The sequence below is a fragment of the Lates calcarifer genome, linkage group LG2 (genome assembly GCF_001640805.2).
Source record: "Lates calcarifer isolate ASB-BC8 linkage group LG2, TLL_Latcal_v3, whole genome shotgun sequence".
In the NCBI taxonomy this organism is placed as follows: Eukaryota; Metazoa; Chordata; class Actinopteri; family Centropomidae; genus Lates; species Lates calcarifer.
This window is the reverse complement of record NC_066834.1, coordinates 18454191-18475877: the sequence shown is the minus strand read 5'-3', so window position 1 is coordinate 18475877 and position 21687 is coordinate 18454191. Positions and strand designations below refer to the sequence as shown.

The following is a 21687-nucleotide window of genomic DNA, read 5'->3' as shown; positions in this document are numbered from 1 at the left end:
TAAAGCACTGCAAGTTTTTGAAAAAAATCCTTCAGTCATTTTATAACTTACTAAACTGATTACATGGTTTCAACATGGTTTGAGAAAATTTACCATCCCTTGGGTTTGATGAAATATTTCCAGACCACTTAGATTACCTCAAAAACCCTGATAGGAATGCTGTGTTTTCAGTTTCTCAAAAGTTTAGGGCACATTTTAGTAATAAAGGGACTCACCCAACAGATTTTGAGCTCCACCCCTACCTCAAGCTCTATGGCTTTGTGTCCTAAAAGCCCTCTCTCCTCTAATAACCCAATTATTTTGATGCATCATTGTCTGCACAATTCAGACCTTGGTAATATTATGGATGAACTGTAACATGACATCATTACCCATGAGTGTAAGCATCGGTTTCTAGTGCTTTGTCCTGCCCTTCTTTGAACACTGGGAGGAGGGGAAAAATGAAAGGATAAAAGGATGAGAGCAGGAGAGGAGAGAAATGGTACACTGCTGACATTGCAGTGCACGAGGCCATTATTCAGTATAACTGTTCACTGACAAACACACCCAAGTTTTTGATCAGAAAAACAGTCCCAGGTCAGTTTGGTTGACACATTGTGTGTGTTTATCATACAGTAGGCCTAAGTACCTGCTTTAAAATCAACATCTTAACATAATATCTGTGGGAATAAAGATTTTTCCAGACAGCCAAGGAGACTTCAAAGTTTCACACTGCCTTTGGGAAGCACCATGTTGAACATGGTCTTGTTGGCCCACAGGTCCAGCTGTTCACACCAGCACCAATTAAATGACTGTCTACAACTGCAGCACTGGTTGTTTTGCCTTGTGGAAATGTGTCTTCATCACACTTTCCACGTCATTACCTTTGTTTACACATCGACACATCTAGTTTTCGTCACTGCTATTTCCATTTTTCCTCAGTCACCACACCCAGTGGTGCACTGTGTGAATGAATATTAGAGGGAATCACCAGTGTTTTGAGAAATGTGCCTGTTGCTTTCTTTCTGAGAGTGTGCAGAGAAATCTCAACCGTATGTCTGTGCGTGTAGCTGGAGTCAGGATGGGTTTAGCCTAGCTTGAGCCCGAGTACTGACTTCAGCTCTCTGCACATTACTTCATAATTTTTTATATCCAGAGGTGAGTTCAAACTGTGATTTCACAGATGTCTGCTTTCTGCCTGAAGCAAAAAGTGTTTGCCAAGGGCAAAACCAACTTTTAAATCCAACATTCTCACAGACTATACTGCTCTGCTCAACATGTGTTAAGTCTGCTTCGCATGCTACGTCACAGTCTGTAAGTATTTGCCTCAAGAAAACATTTATCTTTCTAGGCAGACTGAAGACATCTGCGGGGTCACCAAGATACCTCTGAAATTAAAATCTGCTGCTGTGTAACAGCAACAAAAAAAAAAATGTTTCGACTTCTCCCCTAAGGTGTTCGTACAGGAAATGCACTGATTGTAGCTAGCCTAGCTTAGCTAGCCTAGCTTTAAGGCAGGAAGCAGCAAACAGCTAGCCTTCTAAAGTTAACAAACAGACAGACAGACTCTTACAAGATCATATAAAGCTGATTCATTTACAGGCAGTATCTTGTAATATACCTTAAAAAGAAATCTAAGAAAGACAAATTGTGGTGGTTTTGTGGTGTAGCTAGCTAACCGTACTAATAGCTGGGCATACTGAACAGACAGACGTCTGTCTGTTGTCAAGAATAGCACAACATGTAACTTGTCCTTATTTTTTGTCAGCTTATACAGAGCCAGGTAGCTAGCTGTTTTACTGTCTTCAGTCTTTGTGCTCACCATGCTACTTATTTTGGTTATTTAGAGCATGCTGACTTGACTTACCATTGAGCAAAACCATATCGCAGAACTTGTGATGTTCAAGTCAGACCTGCTCTCAGAGGTGATGCTGCAGGCTTTGATTGATTTGCATGAACTTTTCACACCCAAGATAGAGATATTTTTTTCCTTTAGCCACAAAGACTCTGTAATTACAAGATCCTCTGCTTTCATTTGTGGTTTATGAGGTGCCTGGACCCTGTGGCCTACCAGCACACACACATTCCTTGACACATCCCACACCAGCCAGGACCGGATGGACACACTACACCTCCATAAAAGCCATACCTCCATTTATCATCCAGTCTTCATACTCCTCTTACCTCTTCCTTCCCTGCTTGCCCTGCTCTTTTGTCCTCTGTTTGCCCTGCTTCTACATCTCCTCTTGTTCTCAGCAATTAAAGCCAGGGTGAAGTTTGAGCTGCCTCGCTGGCACTGCTAATCTTCGCATTGTCCCTTTCATTAGGCTAGCTCCCACCCACAATAAAACACCACTGACCCGTTCTCTTAAAAGCGCTGCAAGGACACAATGTGATTGGGTCGTGATTGCATTTGAATGGGCCTCGAAAAACACTTTGATCTATTTTTTACTCCTCCTGAGCCTTTGCTTAGTTTTTTTTCTTCTTCTTCCTCTCCCAAATGGGACCCCAGGGCCACCGTTGTTTGGATGTTCACTCGGCCTGTTAAATGGACTCATGTCTTTATATCTCTGGCAGATGAGCAACATTTTTACAAAATGAACAATGAATTAATAAAGTGACAAAATGACAAGTGCATCAAAAGTGAATTCTGGGTCTTCTTCTCCTCTCTCTCTTGTTTTCAGTGCATCAGTGTGTGTGTGTGTTTTGTTAGACTGCTGCGAAGCATGAAACAACGAAAGCAGTTAACCCCTGCTTTTCTTCTAGCCCTCTGCCCAGAATATTTGGATGAAGTACAAATAAGGAATCAGCCATTCAAGCCTGCCTGATGCAATGACAAACTCGAGGGAGAGCTTAAGGTGGGATTAAAAACAATGCTAGAAAAAGGAAGCGGAAGAAGTCGGGGGAAAAAAAAGAGGACGACAAGGAAATCTAGGAAAACGAGAGAGAGAGAAAAGCAGAGAGGGTGAAATAATGAATGAGAAGTGAGCCGGGCTTGGCCGGGAGCACAGCGCCAGAGAGAGTGCTGTGCAAGAATAATGTGAATTCATTGTCTAGGGTGGAAGCTCCCAGGGTGGCTGGATGGTCTCTTTATAGAGCGTTGGAGACATGGACTTATGTCAAAGAGCTTTGGTGAAGAAATGGGGTGAGAGCAAGAAAGAAAAATTTCTTTCTCGTTCCTCATGCCATTGTCTGCTTTCAACAGAGACGAGGAAAGAGGAGAAAAGGGAAAAGAAAGTGTCTGAAATAGGGTTTTTGGACTTGACCCTGCTTGTTAATAGCAGCGGAGGTGTCAGCACCAGCTACTGGGCCAAACCAAGACCAGTCCTTTTTTAAACAATCACCCCAGCTCAGGCCAAACAGATGGAAGTAGGATTCAGCTGTTTAAATGAAGACCAGGGCGAGATGGTATTAAGAGCAGGGCAGGATGGATGGATGACTAGCAAAGAGGGATTTTCTACTGTAAATCCCCATTAATTGAACATGGTGTTATTTGCTGGCTTTTAATTACTCTCTCAGTGTCCTCACAAAGCACCGTGCTCATGTTTTTGAGCGAGATGAAGTTGTCTGATTCGCTTTTGCATGAGAGATGAAAGGATGTCCTCTCAGATGTAATGCTCTCTGATTTGTAAGAGAAGTGGAGGGCGGGGGTCCCCCTTTCTTTCTTCTTTTGAGGGTTTCTCATCTGAGGTCACTTTGCTGGTTGACCCCAATCCTCTCTGCTCAGGCACATGGGGGTGGGTGGGCAGGCGGGTGGTTGGTTGGGTGGAGGGGTTTCAACCTGGACTCTCACAGGTTCTTACAATATAGTGCAAGTTCAGAGTTGCTCACCACTTGTGTGAATGCGGAGAAGAGAGAGATGAGATTTACTGCTCCCCCGTCCTCCTCCTCCCCCGCCCTCCCCCACAGCCCCTTCCTAGGATTGGATTCTTCTCTGGGGTGATGAGGGCACATCTGAATCCTGCACCGCTACTGTGCTGGTCCCCGTGAGAAAAATAGTCACACTATACATCCTCTGAATAGAATCAGAAATTTGACACTTTTCTCTGCTACTTATAAATGAAAAAAGTACAGTTGGCAGATAAATAAATAATTAAGATGAAAGTGAAAATATACAATTCTCAGGAAGTTGTTTTTCTTTGTACAAACAGTCGTAAACTGAAAGATCAATTTACAATGATATAAAGTAGACTAAAAGAAGCAGATCCTCAGATGGGAGAATCTGGAACCATCAAGTGTTTGCCCTTTGTATGATTATCAAAATATCTGGTATTCATTTACTATCACATTACTATCAAATACTATCAAACCTTGGATTTACAGCATAATTTTTATATCCTTTAGACATATGTTGAGTGCCGTAAGGTGCAGCACCTTGTGGGAAATCTGCAGAGTGCCATATTTTCTCGCCCATATGTTATCTAAAATCTGTATCTGAGTTTGGGATTTTTATTTTACTGTGAGTTACCTCTGCAGCCACATCTAAGACTCATAGATGATGTCAGTGTTGGAGCAGTGTATACTGCAATTATTTTATGATGGGCATGTTTATCATTTTATGATGGGCATGTTTATAAATTGCTTAGAAATGTGTGACAGGTGTTGTGCTCACTGCAGCATTTTTCTCTAGTCCAGCTGCTTTAAATGACACCTTAAGTCACTGCTCATGATTTGGCAGTCTTCATTCCTGAAACATTTTAGCATTGGATACACCCTGCGTCAGGGTCAGGCTGGCTGTGTCAGGTTGTTGCAGAGCTGACCATGACCTTTACTGCGACCTCTGCCAAGCCCCTGCAGGTCAGGTCAGAGACAGGTTGGCTTCTCTGGAAACTGAGCTCTCAGGTTTAGAGTAACCAATAGGTGAAATTCAAAATATCAGTTTTCTTCTTCTGTACACTTCTAGTCCTTAGGTTGCTACACCAAGCACAGTGTCATTTGATGACTTGTTAGCTCGTGTTATCCAGTTCTGAGTAAAAGGAGAAGAGATTTGAGAAGTGTTTATGAAAATTGAACTGCAAAGTACTCCATCAAAAATGGTCGTTGGATACCACCTCTGTACCTGATCATTCCTGTAACTTTCCGAAACAATCTGACTTTCAGTGCACTGGGTTTGAACTTTTCTTACTAGTTCTCCTTTTTCATCTGTTACACAACCGAGTGCAACACTATGAATGTCTTCCTGAAGAGACTGTCTGAAAATACACGCCATTGTCCTCGTGTTAAAAAGATATCACATCTCGAACCCTCTCTATTACCAAAGGCTTTTCGGATCTGCTATAAACATTTGGATTTCTGGCGTTTTTGGATACAAACCACTTCTCTCCTAAAATAACCTGGCCATCCAGTAAAGAGTGCCTTTACTAATGTCAGAGGAAACTATTACATTTTCATGAAATACATTAAGACACACAACAGAGGCCACATTTGTAATGTGTTAGCTGACTGTTTAGACCATCGTAACTAAAAGGATGATGTGTGTCAGGATCCTCCAGATGCAGGCTGATTTGGTATAGCAGGTGACATTGATTGATTGATCACATCAAATGTTTGAACTTAGCTGTCCATTTGGCCTCCACAGACAACAAGACAGAGAGGTACTGAGAGAAATCAAAGTACAGTATGTCTTTAAAGCTAGTCAGCATCTAATTATGCAAAGACAGGCCAAAGACGTTTGTGGTGACCTTTTTTTTTTGCCAACCATGGTTTGGTTTGGAAAAGTCCAGGAGATGTCTTGGGTGTGTGTTGGGAGTTGGCCCCAATAACCCAGCAACCCCCTGTGTATCACAATTCAAAGCTTAAATGTGTGTTTGCACAGCCCCGTGTGAGAGGAAAAACACCAAAGAAAGTGTCAATACACACCTCCTTTATTCTCTCCTTCAGCTCCCTTCATCTTCCCAGGCAGCTCAGATCAATCCTGCTGTCTGATGGCTGTCGTTGACACGGTGCCGCGTGTTGTGGCAACCACCAGTGACTGTCGTACGACGGGAGCTCCACCTATGACCTCTGTCTGTCTCCATCAGGCACAGGGGTCCCTGTGGTGTGAAAAAGACATTTGCTCTTTTCCCGGGCCTTGTTTTTGATGCTGGATGTACTGTAGTCTCTGGAGGGTTCTGTGGTCGCAGAACACATCACAATGTCAATATATGAGACGTTGAGTTCCATGACTTGTTTGGAAAATGTGACATCCCGTCTTGCAAAACTGCTGCTGGCATCAAAGAATCTAAACTCCATGGTTGTTTTGTAAAATTGAATATGTATTTCAGGAATAATTGATGATTTTAAAGTCAGTTCTACTCTAAAACTGCCTTACAGGACTTTGAAATGACATTCAAATATCTGAAAATTTGTCCGTAAATTACATCTGGAAAATAATACTATTTGGCTAAAAGGCATACATTTAAACACTCACTTGCTCTGTTTGAATATTTAACATATGTAGATGTTGTAATCCCATTAGACTCCTCATAGAGCTGAGACAGTATATAATTACTCATCTGTAGGGCTGGGAATAGAGACAACATATGATGTGTGTGTGTGTGTTTGTCAGTGTGCTCCAAATCCCTTAGGCTTTTGCGCACTTAAAATGACACTTGAATGACCGATTTCCAGGCAGCTCTCAGGCCATTTGTACCTGTCCATTTTCTGTAAAGGCCAACAAATTGGAACGTCTCCCCACTACAATGTGCCTCTCTAGCTTGGCCATAATTCAGCGACTGGGCTGGGCCACAGAGGAGCTCAGAGCTTGGCGCTACAAGAGGAGAGTGGCCCGGAGCCGTTCCCTGGTGGTCTGGACGCTGACAGTGATGTAGTGCCCACTGTTAGATGCCAGCAGGAGAGGGGGGCGGGGGGAGTCAGGCTCTCAGCATGGGTGTGGGATGTTGTGTGTGTGTGTGTGTGTGTGTGTGTGAAAGGAAGAGAAAAAAAAAACAGAAAATGTGTGTGTGTGTGTATGCTTGTATGTCCTTTCTAGTCTGTGCAAGGTCTTTGTCATACAAGACTAATGGCTGGTGTTGAAGTCTTCAAGTGGAAGCTGCAACTTCTACAAACAGGGGCCATACATCAGATCTGACCTACTATTGTCGCCACTGCATCACACTCACTGGTGCTGTGGTGAAACAGTCCAGGCTTACTGTAAACGTGGCACCGCCAGGTTGATAAAGAGTAAGAGGCACTCTAGTGAGATGTTTTCAAGAGGTTTTTTTCAAGTCTTTGTGAACACGGACAGACACTAATATCAAAGTTTATATTTTAAATCCAGTGTAGTGCTGTTTTATGTTTAAGGCCAATTGTCAATTGGCATTTAGCAACCTTTCAGCCCCAAGTATTACATCATAGTAAGGGACACATGGTTTACATTTCAGTTTTTGGGAAGGCAATATCTGGGATTGATGGTGAGAAGGGTCTTATCTGATTTTGACCTGCTTTTTTACAAATGAGTGTCAGACCGTTGTCAAGGTGAAGATGGTTTTTCTGGCCACCATTTAGAATTCAATTAGGTGTTGCTGTATCACTTACTGGAGTTTTGGACTGGATGCTCTGCTTAAAGCCCTTGAGTCAAAAAATCAAGTCGTACATTCAGGACAACTCTTTTAGAGCAGCTATCTTTTCCTGGTGTTTGATGGTTTGATTTATAAACATGGAATAGGCGATCTATGAATGCAGATCTGTCCCAGCTGTTGTTCAGATACTCACAGTCTGTGATAGCTCATACTACAGTAATCAGCTCAAGTACAAAAACTAAACTGTAATGAAAAAATATGGAATGACTTGCCAGTCTGTCCATTGTCATGTTCAGACAGTGATTAGTGCTTTTTTTAGATTTGTTACTCTCTGTTTGTAAATGCTTTCATTCCTCTACTGTTTGAGAGTTTTGAGACTCACCAGCTTAAGAATCTGTATTTTCTCTCCTAGCTGAAACACACAAATGCAATAAAGCCCATGTTGGAAAAAAACTCAAATGTTCCTTTAACTCTGCTTCCTTCATCACAGGGAGCTCTAGTGACATATCTAGGGGCTGATATTCAAGAGATTTGTAGTTATCACCTGTTAATGCCAGAGCTGCAGAGTGTCAGACCTTGGTTTAACTCGGAGCCAGGTTGGAGCCAGGTGGGATAACACATGTTAACCCATTCACACCAACAGTGAACATGGGTTTCTGTTTTGGTCAGATGCAGTTCTAAACATTTTTTTCTTGTGACAGATCAACTTTCAACATCCTCTGGGTGTTGGGGTGTGACTTCCCATCTCTGTCACCTCCACCTTTCCAGCGCCAGGTACTGTTACTGAGAGCTGGTCAACCTTTGGTGGAAAACTGAAAAGTCACCACCACGCACAATCCCAGCACGTTTATGTGCATTTATTTGCAGAATGAGGAACATTTAAGTCAATTTAAATTACACTCCTATGTAATTTGCATCACAGCAGCACTGTATTTTTAAGTCAGTAAAAGTGTTAGAGCTGCTCTGTAACCCAGTTAGAGTGCAATTAACAGCACTTTGAAGGAGGACATTTCCATTTGTATGGACTGGTGTGGGAGTAGCCTCTCTGTTTCCTGCTGTGTCTACATGGGATAACGAGTGGGACTGTGCCCAAGGGCTCCAAATGACAAAAGACTCATCCAACACCATCGGTTTCTCTCTTTGTACGTGCCCACCTCTGCTGTGTTCCCCAGACGTGTTCAGAGGGTGTCAGCAGGTTGTTCAAAGACAATTAGTGATGCCAAACAAGGACTGAAAAACCCTGGGCTATTGACACTTTGTGATCCTAATCACTCGTACATGAAGAGGGTTATCTAGACATGCTATCACCAGCGGAGTGATTGCAAATGGCTTGGCCTTAGTTCGCCAACCCATCCCTGTTTCTATGAATGCTACTGTGTGTTGTGAAACACAGTCATTTGAAGTTAAAGGAGGGAAATCCAACCAGTGTTATGCCCTGTCATTGCTGTTTGGCTCTTGTCTGCTTCTAATCCAAGATCCAAAATTACCATCTCTTCTTTATCCCATTTCTTACCCCATTTTAAAGACACATAATTTCTCTTGAGCAAACTGTAATTACTCAGATTATGATTCTATTGAATACGTTAGATGCCTCAGGGGCCTCCTCTGCTCCTGAATGATTTTTTCCCCCTCACCACACACTGTGTTCACATGATTCTCTGCTGAGCTGGAGTGCAGATGTGCTTTAGAGCTTGGTAATCACTGGCTTGGGGCTTCTCGCCGCTCGGCCCTAGTCTTTAACAGCATGTAAGCACTTACTCATTTGCCTTATAATATCATGGTGGGAAACCTTAAAAGAAGCTAAAGTTTATACAGAGACAAGCTAAAGACGCTGTCTCCCCTGACATAAACCGTTACCTTGCCAAAGAGACAGAGCTGTTTGTTGGAGTGGCTGCTATTGACTTTATCCAAGGGAAGAAAGAAAAGTCCTGAGAGAGTTTCTTTTAACCCGAGTTTTTCTCATGTTGAAATAGTACCATTGCTGACTGGAGGTGATCTGGTTCAGCCTGTAATCTGTCTGTGGGGATATGAGTGTGTGAGAGTCAGAGAAATGTGTGAGTCTGCATGTAAATGTGGGTGGAAAGTAAAGTGGTGTTTAGCGGAGAGAGTTCATCCCTTTAATCTAGCCAAGTCTTACAAGTGTTAACAAAGATAACTAGAGGTCTGCTGTATCATCACTTGCTGGTGTCTACAGACACTTTTTGGAGCCCTGTGAAACTCTACAGCTCAGAAAGCACACATCTTTCAAACGCCACAGCTCAGTTTCCCTCCAGAACCACAGATGACATTATATAGTTGTTTACATGGGCTGAATAGTTTGCCTCATGATGAATAAATTGACCTAGATGTGCAAATATTATGATAATTAATTAATTGCAGACACAAAAGCTGATGTACAGCATTGTTGTGAACCTGGCAGATATGTTTGTTTCATGAGAGTTTTGGCCAGATGGAGCAGTCAAGGTGGGGGAAGATTGTATGTATGATTGTATGTATGTATGTATGTATTGTACAGTCCCCACAGTAAACTGTCTTTACATCCACACTTGCATCACACTGACAGTGTTGAAATGCAAAACTGAGCCACTGATGCTGTTCTACTTAGAGCTGCAATAGGTGATGTTTTATTTAGCATTTAGTTTAGTATTCATAAACATACAGTACATACTGACAAAAGAAAATCTAATCCGTACACACACACACACACACACACAAACACAACAAACACACTTGCACGCATGCACTCGCAGCACCATTATTACCATCCCTGCAGATGGAATTAATTTCCTGTCATTATCATCACAGACACTTCCATCTGCTAACTGCTGGAAAAGAAAGCGGAGAGTTGGCAGATGTAGTGATGCAGTGAGAGAGAGACAGAGAGAGAGACGTGAGGCTTGTGAGTTAATGAAGTAACTTCAGACAGTAGAGCTTTTAGTTTTATTGTTGGATTGTGGTGGTTGCCAGGTTGTGCCGGGGGTAGTCACTAATTGTAATATAAAATATAAAATATAATCAGTGTAATCTCATGTTTGAAAAGCATATTTCCATGCTGTCTTAATAAGGCCAGTGTGATGTTCCAAGGGTGTTGGTTGAGGGGAGGAAAAATTATAAAATTATCTAATTATCTCCCAGTGTTGTGGGGTGATTATGTTGATATCATTTGACAGAGAGCGCTGTCATGACGGAAAAAAAAAGTGTTTCATCTTTAAAAGGGGAATATTTGATGAGGTGTATGTTTTTACAAGTCAGCTCTGTTGTAAATGCCAGACAGTAAGACAGATGAAAAGATGGGCAAACGAGAAACGACAGCAGTGTATGCTGATGGGAGACACCTCCTTTGACCTCCTCGAGCTCTGTTTTGAATTCCAGTCTATTTTGGGAAGCTGCAGTCATTTCTGCCAAGGACCTTCTCTCTCTCTTAATTCAAGTCTTTGATTTGATGTGTTTTATTCATGGCCTGGGGGGGGGGAATTTTCTTTTCACGCTGTGCTTGCAGGTTGAGCCTCTCAGAGCGATGCTGCTGGAGCAGGTAGCTGTGAAGTATCCTGTTCAAGGTTGTTTTGGCAGGTATTGATGTGCTGGGGTTCAAACCATTGACACAGCAGAGCAAAACTCCAAACCACTGGACCATGTGGACCCTACATGTTGTCAAAATAATGAAGTTTGACGGTTAACTTCCTGTAAAACTTCCCATTGCACCATGGAAGATTGATGGAAGGAGGAGATGATTTATAGATGGATGAAAGATGTACTGGCAGCTGGATGGTTAGAGAGGTGGATGGATGAAGGGATGGGTAGATGGTTAGAGGGATGTTTGGTTGGATGGATGGATGGTCAGAGGGATGGATGGGGCTGATGATGGCAGTCTGCCATGTAATCCAGGCACTGTTTTGACAACAAGAGCCTCGCCATGGCTTCCCTTTTGTCCTCCCTCTGTTTATTTTGCCACCTGCCAGTCTGGGGGGAATGGGGTCAGTTCAACAGGAGCAGGGTTCTGTCACATACACACGCACGCACACACACACACACACACACACACACACACACACACACACACACACACACACACACACACACAAAGGCCAGAGGTTACTGGGTCAGCGGGTGTACATGTGTGTATGTGTTTTTGATAAATTCAGGGAGTGTGTGGTGTATGCTTATGGCTGTATATGTGTGTGTGTGTGTCTGATTGATTGCACAGCTATTTTGTGTACATTTGGTGGGTTGTGGAGTGAATTAGGTAGAAGTCCGTGGTCAGACGGAATGTTTAAGGTTCAGCAGCTCAGTCTCTCAGTTCAGAGGGCAGTTAAGGGCGCTTGACTAAAACAGGGAGCCAAAACGCTGAGGCGACCTGTTACCCTGATGTTGTAGTGAACTTAAAGACAAGATTTTCTTCATAACGCGCCTGAGCACAGAGACGACACACATAGGTTAACTCTCCTCAAATTTAGCCTTTTTCTGCAGAAGGGGAAGTCAAATTAGATGTTATTAATATGCCTAGTACACTGCAGTCATATACTGTATGTCCACATGCTTGTCATTTTGCAGTAAAAGTGACATTAGCTGAAACATTAGTTCAATGATTCAAACCAGTAAATAACATTAGTAAGGGCCAGGGAATAGAAAGAATTATTGAATTATACTTTTAAAATTGAATGAAATAGTGAAAAAAGAACAACTACACAATAAACCTTATTTTGGACACTGGACAGGTTTTGTATTGGAAACAAAGTCAGGAACACAATGTTGTAATTATATGAATATGTCAACAACAAGCACAGCAGTTTTTTCTGCCTTGAGTAAATTATGTTTTGAAGTAAAGCCCTAAACTGCACTGAACTCATTCTAGTTGTGCTCAAGATTTTGATTTTGTTATAATCGATACAAAACAAAGCTCAGCTCTCCAGAAACAGTAATTTCATGCTTTTGTGTCTTCCAGCTAAATAAGATATCTTCCTCTCTCAACAGCTGTATGCACTGTGAACATCTGCCTAATATTAAGATAGAGAGCAGGTTTTGGGTTAAGGTGGGGCTGATCTGGGTAGATTTGGAGGTGAAATGTGTATTAACCCTGTGGTTTGAGCTGGAAGGATTTTTGTCAGGATTTGTTAGTAATCTGTTGATTTTACTCATTGTTCATGCTTGTGTGTGTGTGTGTGTGTGTGTGTGTTTTCCAGTCAGGTTTGATTCGTGTGTCTCAGGAGGAGTTTTTGATCGCCCCACTGCCCCAACATCTGGCTAAACAACACAACTACACCGTGCCCAGTGGTCACCACCCACATGTTGTCTACAAACGCTCAGCGGAGCACATTGTCCACAGAAGATCTAGCAACCCATCCAGCACCAGCTCTTCCAGACCTGACAATCCCTACCTTCACCATCATCATCATCATCATCATCAGCATCAGCAGCATCATCACCATGACTACCAGCATGGAAAGCTGCAGAGGCAACACTTCTGCGGACGCCGCAAGCAATGTATGTAAGGGAACCTTATATTCCTTATAATTCTCCTTCACTGTCTGATAATTATTAATGTTACGGAGTGAAGTTACTGTTATAATGAGTTGTCAGTTTATTACATGCACCCTTCATACAAATTGTACACACTAACAAGTCATATGTCACTGAGATGACTGTGATGTGTGATGCTAATGCTAGTCATTACATTCATTACCTGTTTAATCTTGTACTTCAAAACAACACACTTATTATTTATTTTGGCATTAATTACACATTTCAAGTCCACGCCATGAATCAACAGTTTTGTACAATGCATCACTGGCTGGCATACGCATACATGTGGTTAACATGCTGAATTTAATACATAATTCTGTCAAAATGTATTATTCAATCATTGTATTATGTAAAAAGAGACTACATGGTTGGGGGCACCAGACATCACTATATCTCGAACATTAAAAATGTCATAATAATGATAATATATTTTTTCTCATCTTTGAAGTTGGCTAACTTTAATGTACAGCCAACTCAGTCTTTGGGCATCTGCTATGTTTAAATGCATGTTTTTCATTTCATGTCATAATCATAATTACATTAACATGGCACATAGACTGATTGACTGACCCAGACTGACATACTGTCCATTTTCCACTAAGTGGTAAATATACCACATCTTAATCTGGGCACGTGAAGACGAAATGCTTGCTTGTTTGGTGTAGTCTGGAATGACATTAGGCCAATGTGATTTACTTTCAGCATCTTTATGATGTAAACTACACAGGATCATTAGATGCTCAAACCAAAATCGTATTTTCACACACTATAGTCAGTCCAGCCTCTGCAAAGCATTCATACTATCGTAGATGATGCTAAATACTAGTCTAATACAAAATTGTATAACATCCTGATGCCATTATCGTAGTATCATCAGCACTTTATTATGTATATTTTAACAGAGCAGTTCACCCTAAAACATTTCAGTCTCTTCAGATGTACATAATCACTATAGAGTCATGTATTTCATTGTCTTTTAATTTGAGTGCATAATATATTAATCACAGATGTATTTTCAGCCATTGTAAGAGGGCTACACCAGCCCGAGGTTGCTAAACCCTCTTTCTAGGTTACAGTTTTATCTTTCCTTCTAGTGGTGAGAGGTAGGAAGCAGCGTGGGGAGTGAATTTCCTGTCCTTTCAACACCCAAGCTTCTACTCTTATCACCCGGCACGAGCCAGGAAAAAGACAGTTCATTCATTTGACCCTTACTGCCAAGTTCTCCCTCTCTCTCTGTCTTTGTACCTCATACTCTCTCTGTCTCTCCTCCCTCCCTTCCGTCCTTCCCTTTCTGCTCTCCTAGACGCTCCCAAGCCTCCCGCTGAGGACAGTTTCATTATGCCTGATGAGTTTGTGATGCCTGAGGTTGAAGGGCCAGGAAGGGCAAAGAGATCGCCCATCAACTCCAACAGGGTGGGTGGTCTGAATGTGGAGACCCTGGTGGTGGCGGACAGGAAGATGCTGGAGAAACACGGCCGGGACAATGTCACCACCTACGTCCTCACCGTCATGAACATGGTGAGAGGGTGGGAGAAGAGAAGGGAGGAGAAGGAAAGGAGGAGGTAGGCAGTTAAAATACTTGCCAATAAAGGCTAGAAGATGCATGGAAAATTTGCTGTACTGCGCTGTGTATCCCAGCTCTTGTTCTTTGTATCCCAGCTCTTGTTCTTTGTATCCCAGCTCTTGTTCTAGTTCTTCTCTGGCATCTAAAATGGGAAACTCTTGATGGGTTATGACCTCCAAGTTGAGGGTCATGTTATTGAAGAGGATGGTCAAGCTAGCAATAACCCTACTGTGCTAGGCTAGGATGTTCACTATTTTTGCAGGTATACATTTTAATCAGCTCTTCTAGAAATGGAGCACCAAAACTGGAAAGTAATTTATGCTGAATGAATCAGTTAAAATGTATGTTTATACTCAGGGGTTTTGTTGCTATAGTGTTACTTGGTCTTATATAACAAGATGCTTATGTGGCTTATATGTACAGTACCTTGACTGTCAGTTCTATAAATAACGCCTTTTATATGTTAAAATGTCTGCATGCATGTTATGTCTCACGCACTCTGTCTGTAGAAATATTTTAAAGGCACCTCTGTATTTTTGGGTGCAAGACATTTTCCTGATTCAGGAAGTGGAGATGAATGTTTGTCTATATACATCCTACATAAAAGTAAACATTACTTAGTATTTTTCTCCAAGACATCATCAGTGTTAGATTCAGCGCATTTTGGACATAATCAAACTGTTTTTTGCAGGTTTCCAGTCTCTTCAAAGATGGCACCATTGGGTCCGACATCAACATTGTGGTGGTTAGCTTGTTACTACTGGAACAAGACCCAGTGAGTGGATTCAGAAAAAATCTGTTATTTTGCATCGGGCACTGGTGATTAATTGATTTACTCAGTCACTCATTCTCTGTATCTTTGTTTCTCTCCCTCCATTTCTAGTTGGGCTTAACCATAAATCACCATGCTGACCAGTCTCTCAATAGTTTCTGTCAGTGGCAGTCAGGTCTGGTGGGGAAAGGTGGTAAACGGCATGACCATGCTGTTCTCCTCACTGGATTGGACATCTGCTCCTGGAAGAATGAGCCCTGTGATACCCTGGGTAAGACTGTGCTCAGCTAAATCTCCTATTTTTCAGCCAAGTTAGAAGCAGCTGTTGATAGTGTGAAGTTCAACGACAGTGTTCTGTCTGCAGTGGTGACAACTTAGAAACCCTTGCATGACATAAATGTTGTTGTTTTGGGTATGTAGACAGGTGTAGAGGTGGTACTGTGGGTGTAAACATTACAGCCAGTCGTGATGGAAATTTGACAGATGCAAGCAGAAGACAAGTGAAGAATTCCAATCGTTTGTCACCTTGACCTAAAGCTGTATTTTATTGGAGTATCCCAATCACACATGCTTGGGAGTAGCACAAATATGTTTTTGTGATCTTTTTTTTTTTTTGGTTAGCATTTTGCCTTTCTGTGACAGTGTAGATGGAACCATGAAAAGAGACGAAGTATGATCTGTAACAGAGGTTCCCACACAGAAATGCAAACCTCACCTTAATCAGCTGTCACCTTGGGGAAAAAGAGCTCATTATAAAATACTCTACCAGGGATGTCTGTCAAACTGCATTAAAAACAACAAATGTGAAAAATGCCTGTGTCTGGATAAGCAAGGTGAAAAATCAGCAAGTTCACCGTGTCTGAAGTGACCAGTGTTGGATTTAAGGATGAGCTAAGTTCAGTCTACACATAAATCGTAAAGCTTGTAGGAACAAGAGGCAGCTGGAACAACAGCAGTGTAGCCAAGTCATCTTGGCCACTATCACATTCATATTGCGCTCAGCACTTTATCTCATTAGCTGCTGTGGGTAAAAAAGATGAAAAGTGACTCATAAGTAGAATTATTTATGAACTGAATGAATGAATGAATTATTATGTGTGTAACTTCTGTATTATATGTCTGTAAAAAAGAGGCCTTTGAAAAAGACAACACAAAACTGAGATGAGACAGAGGTTAAGAGGTATTGGCTTTGAGAGGAACAACATTCAGTTATGCTCTGCCAGTGTTGTTAAAGTTTTAACATCTGGCTCTTTAAGTCATAGGCACATTCATCAACCACATATTGATGTTTCTACTGTTCATGTTCTTATTTTTGGGTCCGCTGGGAGAGACTGCTGCCAGAAAATCGCGAAAAAAAAAACAGTGACCACAACTGAGTATTTTCATCAGCTTGTCAGTTACAGTAAATTCCACATCTAGGATCACTTATCTTTCTCCTAATGTTGTCAGGTCCACCATCAGCACTAATACTCTAAACTGATCGACTGTTAAAGTCTCTGATCAATCTCAAAAGGACTAATGGGCCATGATGATGAGGCAGGGCTGTGCAGCTGGTGTGAAATTCCCTTCCATGCATGCAAGTACGTGTGCTTGTGACAGACGTTTATTTTCTGCCAAATCTGTCAGAGGTTTCAACAGAAAGAATGTGCTCAGCTACAACACAGAGGAAGATGAGACAAGGAAGAAGAGAAAAGTATTTTATTTTACAGATTTGAGGTCTAATTTTGTTAACCTTTGGCTTTTTATGTTAGAGTTAATAAGTATCCCATACTCCTGACAGCTTGTCTCTCTCCCTCCTCTGTTGTCCGTACAGGTTTTGCCCCCATCAGTGGCATGTGCAGTAAGTACAGGAGTTGCACCATCAATGAGGACACAGGACTGGGCTTGGCTTTCACCATCGCTCACGAGTCTGGACACAAGTATGTTTTGCAAAAACTGCATTGAGACTTACGATCTTGATAAGTCACATAAATACTGGGCACCATATGACGTTCTAAATGCCACAGTTGTAAAGCTGCTTTCTCAAAGTTGACAGAAGCTCTAAGTGCTGCTCTAAGTGGACGTAATGAATCTATATTAACTGAAATGAACAGGGTCTGATTTAAAGAAACAAATACACTTTGAAATAAAAGCATTACGTTAGAGCACTACTTCATCCACTCCATGACACTTTATGAGGAAAATAATGGAAACTGCCCAGGGCGGCACAACTCTGTGTTTGTTTTCACACGTTTCCATTGAGATAGAAGTCAGTTTATTTTTGATATTTGCAGATTTCATGTTGTGGTAAAAGTCTTTTGTTTGTCTGGCATGCTCTTAACACAACCTGTGAACAAAGTGTGTGTTTTTTTTTGTAGTTCACCCAGGTGATAGATGAGTCAGAATATCTATTTGCTGCAGTATCCTAATTATTTTAGCCAGCTAAAGAGAATGCAGGTTCAGAAACATATTGACTCCAGACCTAAAACTGACAAATTGAGAGAGAAGTAATTGTTAAACATGTGACACGGTGTAGTCATGACTCCATGCAACAAACTATATTTTCATTTTATGACATAGTATAACATAAAAAGTGGTAAACAATGACATCATCTTGACATCACAAGAATCAGTCAGCATCAATAAAAATCAACTAAAAACTTATGTGTTCTAATTAAAGTCTTTATCTTTAATGTGAAAAAATATGACATTATTCTGTCATTAAAACTGTCACCTATACTCTCGCTTTCTTTCCAGTTTTGGGATGATCCACGATGGGGAGGGCAACCCTTGTCGCAAGACAGAAGGCAACATTATGTCTCCCACTCTGGCTGGAAACAATGGGGTCTTCTCCTGGTCCACCTGCAGTCGACAGTACCTCAGCCGCTTCCTTGGGTAGGCCCTAACACACATACAGTGTTAAATTTGTCATTCAGTTTTCATTGCTTTGTTTCTGACTGACGCGGGTGGTGTGCTGTGTTCACCAGAACAGCCCAGGCATCCTGTCTTGTGGACGAGCCCAAGCAGATCGGTCAGTACAAGTACCCCGAGCAGCTTCCCGGGCAGTTGTACGATGCAGACACACAGTGCAAGTGGCAGTTTGGCTCAAAGGCCAAACTGTGCAGCCTTGATTTTGTCAAGGTGAGCCAAGTGTTCATTTTAAACATGTTGAACATGATTTTCATTTGTTGTCATTTTGTTTAAAGCTGCTATAATATTTCACCTGCCCAGCACTAAAAACAGCAGACAGACTATGTTAGTGACTAGCTGTTGAACAAAGTGAAGCATTTAGCAGCTAAAGAGTAAACTATTTCCTTCAGGAGTTGGTATAAGAACAGACATCATACAGTAAAGAAAGAAGGGTAAGCAAAGGAAGGAGGATCATTCCTACAATACATCATTAAACTAACCCTGTGTCATTCATTTACAGAGAACCAGATCTATAGAGGTTGAATAGCCCTGGTTTTACATGGCTTCCAACCGTTGTAAATCAGTTCTTATTCACGCATCTCTGCCTAAACCAAGATGCACTAGATGAGACTCCAGTAATGAGATGGAGCACTCGCATCATATAGGGGCTGTTCTCGTTTGCTTTACAGCACTAATGATGCAGTACAAAGTTGGCACTTTATTAATTATCATGATCTTTGCACAACAATCTTAAACCCCCCACATTTGACCCTCCATTAAAATGCATTCCAACATTTGAATGGGAACCCCCCCACCACCCCACCCTGTGTACCCCCCTGAATCCTTGTGGTCTTGGTATATGCCTTTATGTTCAGTGCATTCAGTCAGGTTGATTCACATGTAAATGCTGTTTAAAACACTACAGGCTTTCCTCTTGCAGGGTTGTAATTGCTGGGAAATCGACTTTGCCAACTCGTATATATATGACAGATTAGCACACATGACATGGCCTCGGCTATTCATGACTCCTCCAAATCCCTGTTATGTTTCCCCTAACAGAAGATCAAATACTACATCTGCATCTCTTAGACATGTGTGCTAGTTAGTGGGTGGTAAATTAATCTACACACTGATTAACAGTGGATTTGGGGCTGCCTTTCACACCCCCCCCCCTTTTTTTTTTGTCTGTGATGGGCTTATGTCGAATGATGTTCAGTACGGTGGAGCGGCTGTCAACCACCTGCTCGCCGTCAGAGGAGTGAGGACAAAGACTCAACACACTCACCAGAACTGTCTCTCCTGCTCTTACCCTCCCTCCTCTCTCTGGTTTCTCTCCCAATGCCAGTTGCAGTTAGGCAGGTTGCCAGACACTGCCGCCTGTCTCTCGACCCCGGCTCTCCCTCTGTGCTCACTAGCTCGCTCTGTCTCTGTATTGTTGGGTCAGATGACACATACAATTATAGCCCGTTTCATTAAAGAAGTACAGTGATTAGATTTGACACCGAGGCTTTGTGGAGAGGCTTATTCCCGGTTATCGAGGCGGTGGGGGCTTATCATCTCAGCGTGATGGTGGTCCTGGCAAGATGCAGGTGCTGTCAGGTCAGGGAAGAGGAAAGAGGGGAGGAACATGATGCCAAAAGGTGCCAAAACTGATGATAGTAGACAAACACCGTATTTTGATAGACGTCTCATCCTGTACGTTTGTGTCTTGTTTGACAGGACATCTGCAAGTCGCTGTGGTGTCATCGCACCGGACACCGGTGTGAGACCAAATTCATGCCTGCTGCAGAAGGAACCAGCTGTGGTCCAGACATGGTGAGGAAAGGTCGTCTTGTTCCTGTGTAGCCAGTCGCTCATTCTGATGACTGACAATTTTATTCACTGACGTACTAATTGCACACAATGTGTGCATTTTTAATAATATATTTTGAGAATAGACACTGAGTAAGTAAGAGGACAAGAAACAGTAATAATTCAGTGAAAATAATCTAAAAATTATACTTTGGGTCTTGAGTCATCATTCTGATTGGTAATAATAGCCTTTTACTCACCAAGTTAATTACTGAGACGTGAGAATGGTGCAATATCACTGAACACAAATCTGACTGTGGCAGTCAGATGATTTTAAAGGACTAGTTCGAAAAAAGAGGCAAAAAAAAAAAAAAAAAGTCTGTATGATGAATATGAAGCTACTGCTAGCCAAGCGTGGTTTACATTGCTTTTCATTTACATCGGAGGTCAGAAGTTGGAACTGGGAGTGACGTCACCTGTGAGTTGACGGTGTTCCAATTGAGAAGTTGGAAAAACATGGACGCTTGCATGAGAGCCTTTATAGTTGCTCTTTTGGAGTATAGACAACTTCAAAACAAATATGCAGTCCATCATCTGTTCATCACCTAACTCACTGTAAGAAAGCAATAAGCATGTTTAGTTAGTCAGACTAAATGAGGGCAAACCTCAAAATTATCACCCAAATGATCCATCGTAAACATCCATCAGAGTTTACAGCCCTACTTCCTGGTTCAACTTTGATCCAGTGTAAAGTACCTAATGTACACAGTTTATGTGTAATGAAGGATGGTTTAGATAATCTGTCTGAACTATTGGCATGTTTACAACCTGTCTGAACATCTGACTGCTCGTTTCTTGAGTGATGTCATGATGTCTCCAGATCACAGTAATTACTTCAGTGAGGAAAATGTTTTAGTAACTGTTAGAAATAATGGCTTTGATAAACTGCAGTCATCTTTTAAGTGAAAGAATTCTTACTTTCCTGAGTGAAAACAAACTCTTGCAACTTAAAGGGGCAGTGAAGACATCTCAAAGTAGATCCTTTTATTTGGACACTTGCTGGATTAAAAGACAATTACTAATGTCAACATATACTCTTTAATGTATCCATCCTTGCTGCTCACGCTTGTCACACACACAGTACCTGCAGAAGTCTCCTTGCTCTGTCCGTTCTCTCAGCTGGACGCAGAAGGGATGCACCCTCTCTCTCTCTCTCTCACATGTCAAAAGATGATATTTAGAAAAAGAGAGAGGTGATGATGTGTGTGAGTGCAGAGTTTGGCTTGGACTGGCGCGGGTGTGGTGCACAGTGTATGTGTGTATTTGGCCGTAGCTAGAGAGTCTGGGTGTCCAGGTGTGGTGCTGGGCATTTGTCCAAACCAGGAAACTCAGGCAAGACGCCTGGGCCAACGCTCAAGTTCTGATAAGAAAGCTGTTTCTGTGTGTCTCTTCTCTTCTTTCATTTCCTTCTTTCTCTTTTCTGCAGTGGTGCCGGAGGGGTCAGTGTGTCAAATATGGGGAGCATGGTCCCAGGGCGGTCCATGGCCAGTGGTCAGCCTGGTCCCAGTGGTCCGACTGTTCCAGAACCTGTGGAGGAGGGGTCATGTACAGGGAGCGTTCTTGCACCAGCCCAAGGTATACACATACTTGCATAGTCTTCTAATCTAATTCAT

At 42.0% G+C, this 21687-nt stretch overlaps 1 protein-coding gene across 1 annotated transcript in view; it reads left to right on the top strand.

Moving 5' to 3' along the window:
* The window catches only part of adamts18 (ADAM metallopeptidase with thrombospondin type 1 motif, 18), a 56492-nt gene that overhangs the window by 2181 nt on the left and 32624 nt on the right, over nt 1-21687 (top strand). Inside the window, 9 exon segments of the mRNA XM_018697370.2 lie at nt 12659-12959; nt 14302-14516; nt 15254-15337; nt 15446-15605; nt 17148-17253; nt 18071-18208; nt 18301-18454; nt 19943-20038; nt 21501-21649. Coding sequence (XP_018552886.1) covers nt 12659-12959; nt 14302-14516; nt 15254-15337; nt 15446-15605; nt 17148-17253; nt 18071-18208; nt 18301-18454; nt 19943-20038; nt 21501-21649 — 1403 coding nt within the window.